This window comes from Perognathus longimembris, chromosome 6 (genome assembly GCF_023159225.1).
Source record: "Perognathus longimembris pacificus isolate PPM17 chromosome 6, ASM2315922v1, whole genome shotgun sequence".
NCBI lineage: Eukaryota > Metazoa > Chordata > Mammalia > Rodentia > Heteromyidae > Perognathus > Perognathus longimembris.
The window spans coordinates 47,403,563-47,417,747 of record NC_063166.1 but is presented as its reverse complement, the minus strand read 5'-3'; the positions used below and the strand labels follow the sequence as shown (position 1 = coordinate 47,417,747).

General features: G+C 43.9%; 1 protein-coding gene across 2 annotated transcripts in view; it reads right to left on the bottom strand.

The window, feature by feature from the left end:
* Mlh1 (mutL homolog 1) overlaps positions 1-14,185 on the bottom strand; it is a 65,939-nt gene that overhangs the window by 9,237 nt on the left and 42,517 nt on the right. For both annotated transcript variants that reach the window (XM_048348659.1, XM_048348660.1), the window contains one exon: positions 947-1,055. In XM_048348659.1, the coding sequence (XP_048204616.1) occupies positions 947-1,055 (109 nt within the window). The remainder of the gene's footprint in view (positions 1-946; positions 1,056-14,185) is intronic.

Below are 14,185 nucleotides of genomic sequence, written 5' to 3'. Positions count from 1 at the left end.
AATAGAAATTTTGCCAGCTGGAAGAAAAAAAAATGCTGCCAGCCGGGTACAAGGCAAGGAAAAAAGCCTTACTAACGTCACCTTACTGTGTTCATCATCCCCCAGCTCACTTGATTAGATTAAGCCTTTGTTATACTCCTCCAACTAGGGGAAAGGCATCAGGTCTTTCTCTTGCCTCCCCTACAATTCCGTTATACACAACAGACACTAAGAGTTCACTAATCGTATCAAGTCCTAAATACCTAGGCCATAGCCAACATTTACTGAGTATTAAGCATCTAGCAAGGACTAGGCTTCTCAGCTTTTTTTTTTTTTCCCCAGTCCTGTGGCTTGAACTCAGGGCCTGAGCACTGTCCCTGAATTCTTTTTGCTCAAGACTAGCGCTCTACCATTTGAGCCACAGCTGTTTATGTGGTGCCGAGGAATCGAACCCAGGGCTTCATGCATGCTAGGCAAGCACTCTACTGCTAAGTCGCATTCCCAGCCCATCAGCTATTTCTTATCCTCACCAGAAAAATGCAAGTAATATTATCCTGCCAGACACTAGTGGCTCACACCTATAATTCTAGTTACTGAGGAGGCTGAGAGCTGAGCATCATGGTTCAAAGCCAGCCTGGATAAAAAAAAAGTCTGTGACTCTTATCTCCACTAAACTACCAAAAAAGCTGGAGGTGGAGCTGTGGTAGAGATCTAGCCTGGAGCAAAGGAAGATCAAGCAGCAGGACCAGCACCATATCATTACCCTAATTTACAGATGAAAAACCTAAGGCATAGTTTAGGAAAGTAACTGATGGTCACAGGAATAATAAATGGTCATCCTAGACTTTATGTCCCATCTATCTGACTCTTGAGCCTGTGTCCAGCCACCCTGCTTGCTCTCTCAGCTACTGTGCCTGTGATCCCTGGACCATTCCAGTGGCTCACTGCTTTCTACACACTGATTTACCTAAGTTTGGTGGTGTTGAGAAGATATAGCTTGGTCTGATGCTGAGCCAAGGCCCACTGAGGATTCACACAGCCCACAAAGGAGTGGTTACAGAGCATTTCCCGAAGCCCTGGAAAATGAAAACACACAGTTAAAGGTAAGTTAACAGAATCCTAAACACCTCTTATCACCCTGAGGGATCTAACATAAGAACTAGCAACATCAAGCAAAGACACCTGAACCACACCTCCTGAAAACAAACTACATGAGGCAAGAGAATCCCTTGAATCTAGTCCAGAAATTCAAGACCAGCCTAGGCAACACAGTAAGACCCAGCTCACAAAAACAAAACAAAAAGTCAATCTGTAAAGAACAATCAACAAATGTGGCTACAGTAAACAAAAGAATTTCTGCTTCTATTAAAAAAAAAGTGTTTCAAAAAAGGAGTTACCAGATAAGCTCTAAACGAGAGCAAGATATTTTCATCTAAATAATCACCATTTAGAATATACCTTACCGAAAAATGGACAAAAAAAAGTTGAACCGGCACTGAAGAGATGAGGAAATACTTTTACTAAACTTTGTTAGTCACCAAGGAAGTACAAATAAAAACCATCAGATATAGTTTAATATTCATTACACTAGTGAAATGTCGGATAATCTCAGTAGTAGAGAGAAAGAGTCCATTGCTGGTGGCAGTACAAGTGAACACAGCCCCGCTGAAAAACAAGCATGTCATTCTGATACCCAGCAGTAATGCTCCTAAGTAAATATCTGCACAGATGTTCATATCTAGTGTGCCACACTAACCAACTCCTGGCTGGAAGGTAGCCTGACATGCAATGAGACAGTTCTCCTCCAAATGTCTTTCAACAGAATAAATCAACTTATGAATGCTTATGAAATGGAATCCATTACATACAAAAGGTAAAACCACAGCCATTTGTGTGAAGATGGTTGTATCTAGAGAGCATAAAATTCATATAAAATCATTATATTTACAAAGTTTACAAAAGTAAATGTTTTTTATTACTAATATAGGCAGTAAAGTATAACAGCAAGGAAGAAAATATAAAGCATATATATTAGGGTAGCAGGCAGCTATAGAAAGGAAGGTAGGTAGCAGGACAGGAAGGAAGCGCATTAAGAGCTTCGCTGGTCACGGCAGCTGGAATTCTCATAGGTATTCACTCTACTTTCTATAGAGGCTACACAGATGGGAGAAATACAGTCTTGTATGTACTAATGCAAATGGCAGAGTGCCTGCCTTCCAAGCATGGGGCCCTGAGTTCAAACTCCAGTATTACCAAAGAGGGAAAAAAGTACATATTCCTGAAAATATTTTAGCAGTGTTTCAGATTGAATCTAGGGCCTCGCAAGTAGCAAGCAAATGTTCTACCACTAAACTTTATCTCCCAGGCCACCAAAATTATTATGAATGAAAGAAGTAAACACTCTACTACCAAAGAGGAGAGGTGGATAAAGAATTGAAGGAAACAGAGAAAGGGTCTGGGCACAGGAACAAGCCTGTGTGTCATGTTTTACAGGACCTTTTCCTTAAGCTTGGACACTACAAGTTAATTTTCCTTGTTACATAAGTTTTGTGATGAGCCCCCCTCTCCCCCAAAAGGCTTATTTTCTTCATTTTTAGACTTCTGTTCCCACTGGAAACTCAATGTCTCTACAGGATGTTATGCGTGGGTGGAAAATAATTATTTTAAAAGCTGGAGAACATCAACTAATCATGAATAATGAGGCACTGGAGGAAAGAGAAAGCAGTGCAACACAATAAATCAGGGCCAGAAGTTTCCATGCAGTGTTCATGGCTACCCTGGCGCATTCCTAGCTACTGAAGTGCAGCCCAGCCATCAGGGCAAGGCAGGGGCGGCGCCCACGCCTCCTTCCTCAGCCTGACACCAGGCTCTTCTCAACCAGGCCTCTGTATGGCCTCTTTTCAGGATTTAAAGGGCATATACTTCATTTCCGCCCTTAATTTCCCTACAGCCCCTCCAAGTCTCTATTCATTTCCTGAAATCCTATGAAAAGCAAAATGGGAGAAAGTCCTTCTGGGTTCCGAAAGCCAAACACACCTCCCATTTCCCAGCCAGGCCTTTTGTCTTGGCCTGAAGTTCTCAGAAGCAGCAAGTAAAGCCAAACCTAAGGAGCAGTCCCGAGGTCCCACAGCGCTGATTCCTAATGCAGGACAGCAGCCTCATTCCCTGATGAATGCCTTCTAGAGCATCAGGTTGCCAACCCCTTTGTTGTTAAGATTATCAAGAAGCCCACCCCACGTTCTCAATGCAGTTCCTGCTCACCTGGTCTTCTTTCAGGCACACTTCATTTCATTCTAATACTAGAGCCAGCTGTCTAGTAAATATAACACCATAGCGTCCTTGAAGGGTTATGTCTTATTCATCTGACCTGCTACCCCAAGTAGGGCACAGTGTGGCACATTGTGTAAGAAGGCACTTCTCAAATGCTGACTGAACCGAGTTCATGCATCAAAAGTCTGCTGTGACAAATCATGTTAGGAATATATGCATTTAGACCCAAGACTGCTAACAAAAGACCAAGAAAATAAAATTCAATTATGGTTAGGTGGAAGCAAAAGAAAAAAAATGTTAAGAACATTTTCGTATTCAAATGATTGCAAATAGTTTAAGGCATTGCTTATCCCAGTTTATAATCAGGTCACAATGATGAGACCAGCAGTCATTACTTGTCCCTAACTCTATAGTGTGACAAGATGCTGAGCCTGCCAAAATTAGTCCCATTTGGTAAGTGAAGAGGGATCAGTATATAGCAGGCCCAAGAGAGTTGTTTAACTGAGTGTTCAACTTTGACACCGATTCTAGGGCTTCCATTGCAGGCTGCTCTGTACCACAGCCACCTGCCAGCCTCCATGCTAGGCAACCTCAACCAATACCTCTTGGCAAATAGCACTTGAGGAACAGCACATGTGCAGGTGAGAGTGCTGTTATAAGGAAAGTTGATTCCCACTTCTTTCCAGGCTCAGGAAAACAACATCAGGGAGTAGGCAGGCTGGTGTTCTGAAATTAGTAACTTTCCTCACCCAACCTGAGCCTGAGAAATCCCAATGTGGACTTCAACTCAAAGAGTTTTCTTGAGGCTGGGAATATGGCCTAGTGGCAAGAGTGCTTGCCTCCTACACATGAAGCTCTTGGTTTGATTCCCCAGCACCACATATATGGAAAAAACGGCCAGAAAGGGCGCTGTGGCTCAGGTGGCACAATGCTAGCCTTGAGCAGGAAGAAGCCAGGGACAGTGCTCAGGCCCTGAGTCCAAGGCCCAGGACTGGCCAAAAAAAAAAAAAAAAAAAAGAGTTTTCTTGAGCGTGTATGGACAAGATGCCAGCATAGGGTCCATGGCAGAGGTCACTACAGGGGCAGAGCCTTGGAGCTTACAGAACATTTCCATGGTATCAAAAGTGTTCCCGAGAATCCAGGAAGGGCTTTGGGAGCAGGCCCGTTTGGCATAGTAGGGCAGTCATAAGCTTCAGCAGAGCCTTCCTGTGTCACTACAGTTGCTCACTGCGCTCCTCACAGCCCAGTGGCCTCCTCTTTGTGACTATTAAAGTGCCACAGACTGCCCCTTGTAAAGACACAGGGCTGGCCTAGGCAGAGGTAGGGAGGAAGGTCTGGCCCTCAAAATCATTTGATCTGACCCTGCCAAGGCAACGGCAGGTGGGACTGGAAATTCAACAAATGAGGAGGAGCTTGTTTCATAGTAACATAAACATCAACATAGCTAAATGGCTCTTACAGGAAAAAGCTTTCCTCCCTGGCTAAGGGATCTGAATCATGTATGTGCTCACCTATGTGAGCCACCAGCCTGGCCACTGACAATGACTGTTGTCTACAAAGCTGCTCCTAGAGCTAGCTCTTCTTTTTCTTTGGTTTGTTTTGGTTTGAGACATGGTCTCGTTAAGTTGTGCAAACTGGCCTGGAACTTTCAAGCTCAGTCATCTTCCTGACTGGACCTGCAAGAAGCTGGCACTGTATTTTGTGCCACAGTGCCTAGCTCTGGGCTTGTTCTAGATGTTTCATCAAATCTGACCTCTCCATCTTGTTACTTTGTATTTAAAAAAGGATGGCAGCATGTATTCTGCGTTTCACAAGACTGCCTGGGAATGATATATCTCACATGATTTATCATTTTAAACACTTAAGACTCACCATCTTGGCTTCAGTAAAACTCCAAACCTGGACACAGGCGTTTGTTTCATTTCACTGAAAAGTTTGATATTACTGAAAAAGTGATCTTTAATAGATTGCCTCGTACATTTCAAGTCTGGGGGAAGTCTGTCATTTAAAATACTGAAATGAAGACTGCTAAGTAAATCACACAATAGCCGCCCTTTCTTATATGATTAAAAACCGCTTTCAGGAGGGAGGAAGATGGCGCCGCCACAATAGGGAGGCACCCCAACTCGCTCCAACTGAATAGCGAGCTGGGAACTCCAGCACCCAACACCCCATCAAGAACCCAGCAAAACCAGCAGCCAGAAGCAATAGAGAAACGCGGGAAACGAAAAACAACAAAAAAAGAAGAGCCTATAACCTGCACAGAGCCGGAAAATCTCCAGGGCACCCTCCCCCCACCCACCGACCCTGGCCCGAACAGGGCCAGGCTGGGAAAGGGGACCCAGCGCCAGCAAACCAACTGCCAAAAAGTCATGCCAGGAGCGCAGAGTCTAGACAGCAAGAGCTCCACGGACCCCAGGGGGAAAGCGGACCGATGGAGACAGACGGTGGTGACGGGAGGCACAGGACCGCACAGCCTGGATTGGAGGTGAGCAGCGGGGGAACTGGGCGGTGCAGAAGGGGAGAGCCGGGGCCTACACCACCAAACGACCCATCGCCACACCCCAGCACACCACCCCGAAGGGCCAACAGCAGCACGGGACACACACACAATCCAGGACCAGTAAGTTCCTCATTACCCCCTCCCCCAATGGGAGACCAGCTATCAGAGACCCAAACCCTACAAAGAAGCTAGAGCTCCCTCCCTCCCCCTCCGCACCCCGAGGGAACAAAGAACCCCCAAATCAGGCTGCAAAAGGTCCCTTCAGACTCTGGGAGGACACAGGAGCTAGCAGGAGCAGAGCAGTGCCAAGGCAGCAGAGGAGCCTGAACCGGCCCGGCCCCACACCCTCCACAACAGGGGCCCGGGGACCGGCAGGCATTGGAAGCCCCACCTGAGACGCCTGGGCCTCGTGGACTTTTTGAACAAAAGTCACAGGCGTGCTGGTGGGCAATACCGGCCCAGCAGGGACACCTGGGCCCAATCATGCGCCCCCCTAGGAGCGGAGGTGCAGTCTGTGGGTGCCAACCAGCGCCCGGGCACTTGATCCCACTGGGCCCCACACATACCGCCCCCCACAGCAAACTCGCGGGAGGGCACAAGCACACCCGAACAACCCGGGGCTCGCTCTGGTAGGCGTACCCCACACAGGTGGGCAGGGCGCCCCAGGGGCAGCGCCCACTGATAGGTGCACCCACATAGGAGGGCAGAGCCCCCCAGCAGCAGCGCCCACTCAGATTGGCAAATTTCACACAAGTGGGTGGGCTACCCCTCAACAACACCGGCCCCGAAGCAATCCACACAGGAGGGCAAACCGCCTGAGAGGTGAGCTCCCCTGACCAAGATACCGAGTGGAAAAAAGAACCAAAGGAGACAAAAGCCTCTACGCCACGCTGAATCAGCGACCAGCAAACCCCCACCAGGGGCACACTAGGGTCAGCACAACACAGCGGCAGGACACTATCCCACAGAGAAAGACACAGAACCTACCCACCCCCAAGTGCAGTGAGGGTGACCACCTCGGCAACAACCAAGACGGTCACGCTCACCCACTGGGCAGTAAGGTTCAACAACCAAATTCAAACCCAGAGCCAGGACACAAACAAGTATCCCACTGACGGACCAGCGGGAACCAGCACAAAGCTAAACCAGGGAAGCCACCCACAGATCTCCAGAGGTGCAAATCACAAAGAAATATAACACATTTCATCAAAGGGCAAGCCAACTCTCCAGCTTCAAAAAGCAGCACGACTGAAGAGGAGATGGAGAATAAAAAAACAACTGAGGCTATGTTAGCAGAAATGATGGAAAGCCTCAGAAACGAAATCAGAAAACAATTCCAGGAGTTTAGAGTGGAAGTCTCTAAGGACATCCAGGAAGCCAAGAAAGAAATGGAAGCAAAAATGGATACAGTGCAAACCTCTGTCAAAGAAGACCTTAACATCCTGAGAAGTGAAATGCATGAAAAAATAGATTTAAAATACAACTCTTTAAAGGAAGAAATTTCCACGATCAGAGCTGATCTGACAACCATAAATAGCTCTCTGACATCCATAAACTCCGCACTGGAATCCACAGCAGTAAGAACTGACCATATGAAAGCCAGAATCTCTCTCCTGGACGATGATGCAGCCGGTAAGAACCAGAAAACTACCACACTCCAAGAAACGGTAAAACTCCAGGGCAGACTAATCCAGGAGCTAGTGGACAAAGACAAGAGATATAATCTGCGCAGAATTGGAATAGAAGAAGGAGCCGAATACCAGAGCAGAGGGCTTCAAAATATTCTCAATAAAGTGATTGTAGAAAACTTCCCCAATCTCACAAGGGACCCCATCCAGGTAACCGAAGCGTATAGGACACCTGGCAGACCAAATCCTAGAAAAGGCACGCCAAGGCACATAATATTCAAGACTTCAGATCTCAAGAATAAAGAGAAGGGCTGGGAATATGGCCTAGTGGCAAGAGTGATTGCCTCCTACACATGAAGCTCTCAGTTCAATTCCCCAGGACCACATATATGGAAAACGGCCAGAAGGGGCGCTGTGGCTCAGGTGGCAGAGTGCTAGCCTTGAGCAGGAAGAAGCCAGGGATGGTGCTCAGGCCCTGAGTCCAAGGCCCAGGACTGGCCCCCCAAAAAAAAGAATAAAGAGAAAATTTTGAATGCAGCCAAAGCGAGGAAAGAAATTTATTACAATGGGAAGAGGATCCGAATAACAGCAGACCTCTCCACACAAACCTACCACGCGCGAAGAGAATGGAAGAACACCATCCAAGTCCTACAGGCCAACAATGCCAACCTAAAATAAAATATCCAGCGAAGCTGGAGTTCATATTCAAGGGGAAAACCAGATATTTCCATAGCAAAGAGGATCTAAAGGAGTATGTGAATAAAAAACCAGCCCTACAGTGAATTCTAAGAGGGGACTCCCACCCAACAGAAATCATACAGGACACACAGACAGAAACAGAAAGAAACTACAATAGCCAGAGCCCAACAGAAAGAGCAGCTCACTAAAGACAAGAAAAAAAAAAGAGGAAAAACAGCCCAACAAGAAAATGGAAGGAGAAAAAACACTCTTATCCTTGATCTCTTTGAATATAAATGGTATAAACTCTCCGATAAAGAGGAGCAGACTGGCACAATGGATCCGCAAACAAAAAGTTGCCTTCTGTTGTCTACAAGAGACCCACCTTACAGCAAGGGATAAAAACAGGCTCTGAATGAAAGGATGGAGCAAGATCTTCCAAGCAAACGCACATACCAAAATGGCAGGAGTAGCCATCCTGATCTCAGACAAGCTGGACTTCTTATTAAAATCAACTCAAAAAGACAAAGAAGGTCACTACATTTTAATACAAGGAAAAATCCAGAATCAAGACATCACGGTGATAAATGTAGACTCACCAAACAAAAGAGGCCCTACATATGTCAAGCAAATTCTCACAGAACTACAGAACAAGATAGACGCAAACACAATCATAGTGGGTGACTTTAATACCCGACTCTCTCCAAGAGCCAGATCCAACACCTAGAGGATTAGCAAGGAAGCTGAGGACCTAAGTAACACCATATCCCAAATGGATCTGACAGATCTAGACAGAATCTTCCATCCTACAGACACCCAATATACCTTCTTCTCAGCAGCCCATGGATCATACTCCAAAATAGACCATGCCATAGCCCACACAAAGAACCTCAGCAAATACAAAAGTACTGACATCATCCCATGTATTATATCTGACCACAGTGGATTAAAGGTAACCCTCAATAACAACGGTTACCACAGAGGCTATACACATTCTTGGAGGCTAAACCCCACACTGCTATCCAACACTTGGGCCACAGACCAAAATAAAGATGAAATCAACAAATTCATAAGCCACAATGACAAGGAAATACATCACAAAGAAACCTATGGGACACAGCTAAGGCAGTACTGAGGGGCAAGATCATTGCCCTCAGCACTCACATTAAAAGAATGGAAGCAGAGCAAGTGAATAACCTCACAATGAAACTAAAACAACTGGAGAAACAAGAAATGATCGAATCTAAAATGACTAGGAGGAGAGAGATCACAAAGATTAAAGAAGAGATAAATCTGATTGAAAATAGAAAGACCATTCAACAAATAAATAAGACTAAAAGCTGGTTCTTTGAGAAAATAAATAAAATTGACAGATCCCTCGCAAGATTTACACAAAAAAAGAAGAGACTCATATACGTAAAATCAGGGACTCCACTGGAAAAATAACAACAAGTACGCACGATATTCAAACAATCATAAGGAACTATTTCCAGAACCTCTACTCACTAAAAAACAATAATTTTACAGAAATGGATCAATTCTTAGAGAAGTATAAAATGCCCAAACTGAACCAAGAAGAAATAAATCAACTAAATAAACCAATAACTTACAGCAAGATACAGGGGGGTAATCAAGAACCTCCCAACAAAGAAAAGCCCAGGCCCAGATGGATTCATCAACGAATTCTATAAAACCTTTAGTGAGGAGCTAATACCAATACTCCTCAAACTCTTCGGTGAAATAGAAACAGAAGGAGAAATCCCAAACTCATTCTATGAAGCTAATATCATACTCATTCCCAAACCAGGCAAAGACCCAACAAAAAAAAAAAAGAGAACTACAGACCAATATCACTAATGAACACAAATGCAAAGCTCCTCAATAAAATATTAGCTAACAGGATCCAGAAATTGATCAAGAAAATTAAACATCATGAGCAAGTAGGCTTCCTCCCACAGTCACAAGGATGGTTCAACATCCGTAAATTAATCAACGTAATTCACCACATAAACAGAACTCAAATCAAGAATCACACTGTTATCTCAGTCGATGCCCAAAAAGCCTTTCACAAAATACAACATCCATACTTATTAAAAGCTCTGGAGAGAACAGGAATAGATGGAACATTCCTCAAAACAATTAAAGCCATATACAACAGACCAACTGCTAACATCATATTAAATGGAGAGAAACTTAAATCATTCCCGCTAAACTCAGGAACAAGACAAGGATGCCCACTCTTCCCACTTCTTTTCAACATAGTGCTGGAATCTCTAGCCATAGCAATAAGGCAAGAGGAGGACATCAAAGGGATCCACATCGGCAAGGAAGAAATCAAGCTATCCCTATTTGCAGACGACATGATCTTATATCTGAAGGACCCAAAAAACTCAGTACCCAAACTCCTACACCTAATAAACCAATTTGGCAAAGTCGCAGGATACAAAATCAATCCACAAAAGTCAGCAGCTTTTCTGTACACCAGCAATGTACAAGCAGAAAATGAAATTATGGAAACAATTCCATTTACGGTAGCCAAAAAATAAAAATTAAAGTACCTAGGGATCAACCTAACCAAGGATGTGACGGACCTATTTAATGAGAACTATAAAAACCTAATAAGGGAAATCAAAGAAGACATAAGGAGATGGAAAGACCTCCTATGCTCACGGGTAGGCAGAATCAATAGAGTGAAAATGGCCATATTACCCAAATTGTTATACAAATTCAATGCAATCCCTATGAAAATCCCAGTCACATTCTTCACTGAAATAGAGAAAGCAATCCATAAATTCATATGGAACAGCAAAAGACCTAGAATAGCCAAAGCAATTCCAGGCAAAAAAAGCAGTGCAGGAGGTATCACAATACCAGACTTCAAGCTCTACTATAGGGCCATCCTAACAAAAACAGCCTGGTATTGGTATGAAAACAGACCAGAAGGGGATATGGCCTAGTGGCAAGAGTGCTTGCCTCATATACATGAGGCCTTGGGTTCAATTCCCCAGCACCACATATACAGAAAAGGGCCAGAAGTGGCACTGTGGCTCAAGTGGCAGAGTCCTAGCCTTGAGAAAAAAAAAAAAAAAAAAAAGAAGAAGCCAGGGACAGTGCTCAGGCCCTGATTCCAAGCACCAGGACTGGCAAAAAAAAGATCAGAAGACCAATGGATTAGAATTGAAGATCCAAACATAAAACCGCACTCTTACAGTCAGCTGATAATCGACAAAGGAGCTAAAGACATACAATGGAATAAACATAGCCTCTTCAACTACTGGTGCTGGGAGAACTGGGCAGCCATATGCAGAAAACTCAAAGTAGACCCAAGCCTATCACCATGCACCAAGATCAACTCAAAATGGATCAAGGACCTCAATATCAGACCTGAATCCTTGAAACTCCTGAAGGACAGAGTAGGAAAGACGGTAGAACTTATAGGCACAGGAAGGAACTTCCTGAATAGAGTCCCAGGGGCACAACAAATAGGGGAAAGACTCGACAAATGGGACTACTACAAATTAAAAAGTTTCTGCACAGCGAAGGACATAGCCACCAAAACAGAAAGGCAGCCAAACATATGGGAAAGGATCTTTACCAGCACAGCAACAGACAAAGGCCTAATATCTGTCATCTACAGAGAACTCAAAAAACTAAGCCCCTCCAAGCCCAGTAAACCAATTAGGAAATGGGCAAAGGAGCTAAAGAGAGACTTCACAAGAGAAGAGATAAAAATGACAAAGAAACATATGAGGAAATGTTCAACATCCCTGGTAGTAAAGGAAATGCAAATAAAAACAACCCTGAGATACCACCTCATTCCAGTTAGAATGGCCTATACTCTGAACTCAGGCAATAACAAATGCTGGAGAGGGTGTGGGGAAAGAGGAACCCTTCTCCATTGTTGGTGGGAGTGCAAATTAGTACAACCACTTTGGAGAACAGTATGGAGGTTTCTCAAAAAGCTCAATATAGACCTACCCTATGACCCGGCCATACCACTCCTAGGCATCTATCCTGAACAGCAGGTCCCAAGATATCAAAAAGACATTTGTACTTCCATGTTTATCGCTGCACAATTCACAATAGCTAAAATATGGAAACAACCCAGATGCCCCTCCACAGATGAATGGATCCAAAAAATATGGTACCTATACACAATGGAATACTACATAGCGATTAGGAATGGTGAAATATTGTTATTCGCAGGGAAATGGTCAGAACTTGAACAAATAATGTTGAGCGAGACAAGCCTAGATCACAGAAAACAAAGGGGCATGATCTCCCTGATATATGACTGTTAAGACGGGGTGACGGGGGCTGGGGATATGGCCTAGTAGCAAGAGTGCTTGCCTTGTATACATGAGGCCCTGGGTTTGATGCCCCAGCACCACATATACAGAAAATGGCCAGAAGTGGCGCTGTGGCTCAAGTGGCAGAGTGCTAGCCTTGAGCGAGAGGAAGCCAGGGACAGTGCTCAGGCCCTGAGTCCAAGCCCCAGGACTGGCCAAAAAAAAAAGATGGAGTGACGGACAGTAGAGACCAGGTCTGTGAAACCAAAAACTGCTTGTCAAATGGTATTTCCCACAGGATTGGGTCAGCGACCCAACATTATGTAACTAAAGCCAAACAACTACTCAACATATAAAGGTCAAAAATTGACCTCTCAGTGGAATACAATAGCTCAAAAGCTATGTATGTACGTTCATATAAGACTACTGTCGACATATTGTCTAATGTCGACATTACATTTAAAGCCCTAGGCGAATTTTCTTGGGTGTAGGCCACGTGGCTACTGTATATGTTCTTGGTACATTATGTATTTTATATATGTCTACCTGACTTAGGGAAGAGAAAGAAAAACAGGGTGTAAGATATTACAAGAAATATACACACTGCCCTACTATGTAACTGTACCCTTTTTGCACAACACCTTGTCAAAAAAATTTTAATTAATAAATAAATTACAAAAAAAAAAAAAACCGCTTTCAAAGGTTCCAGCATGAATGCTAATAAAGGGAAAAAGTAACTGGAGAAAGTCTTCATAGAAATAATTGGAAACCCAGTCAGCAACCACTTGTACAACTGGCAAAAGCTCAGTCACATGTAAACACAAACCCAGAGTGCTAAGAAGAGAGAGCGAGTAAGGAGAGGGAAACTGAGGTCTTTCTGCATTGGTTTAGATGCATGGTGACTAAAAAAAAATTTAGGAGGCCAATGAGTCACAGCATCTGTTTTAAAGAGTTAAGGATGAATGGGAAAGGTACTGACTTGGTCCTGGTCTACTTGTTATTTTTAAAAATGAATACAGATGTGTCATATTTTAAAGAAACATTTCATGTTTAAAGATCCATTTGGTTACATTTTAAAGATCCATTTAATAATACGATTGAAATGTTTGAAAAATGAAAAAGATACTAGCCAATCCATATGTACAGACCTGCTGCCTGAGCCAGTGAAGTCTATTGGAGTGTGAGTGACTCACTCAGAAGGTGGGGTTAGAATGGCTGTGACACCGATTGCAATCATACACCTAATCCCTGGGTCTCCTCTGACACCTAAAACCTCTCTGTTACTTATGAAGGGAGCAGGATGCAGTTGCTCAGTCAGTATTCTCAAAAGCTATGTCTGAGGATGACAAATATTATGTTGTTTCCTGACTATAAAAGCATCTATGGAGTCTTTCACAAGTGTGTCATAGTTGATGTCTAATTAGGGCAGAATTAATCTCAGGTTTTAGATGAGAAACAACAGGCACAGAAAGGTTAAGTCCCAAGTGTGTTGACACAACAGAGGTGATCTGCACACAGGATCTTAGGTCAAGATCTGAAGTCAGACCCTGTGAAGCCTGTGAACCTTCAGCAATAGCACATCACATTTAGGCTCTAAGTGTTTTTTGTTTATCATCATGATGCTTTTAGCAAAGTAGAAATTACTGCAATAAATTTTTACCTGACTCCTATCATTTAATAAAAATATAATAAATACTAATTAAAATAGACAGGTACCCTTTTCTTCCTTTTGAGAACCATCATCTGATGTCTCTGTGGATTGATGTGGGAAGGTAGGCTTGTCCAATGGACAACAGAATGCTTTCTGCATTTCCAGGGGATTCCTGGCAACAATTGGG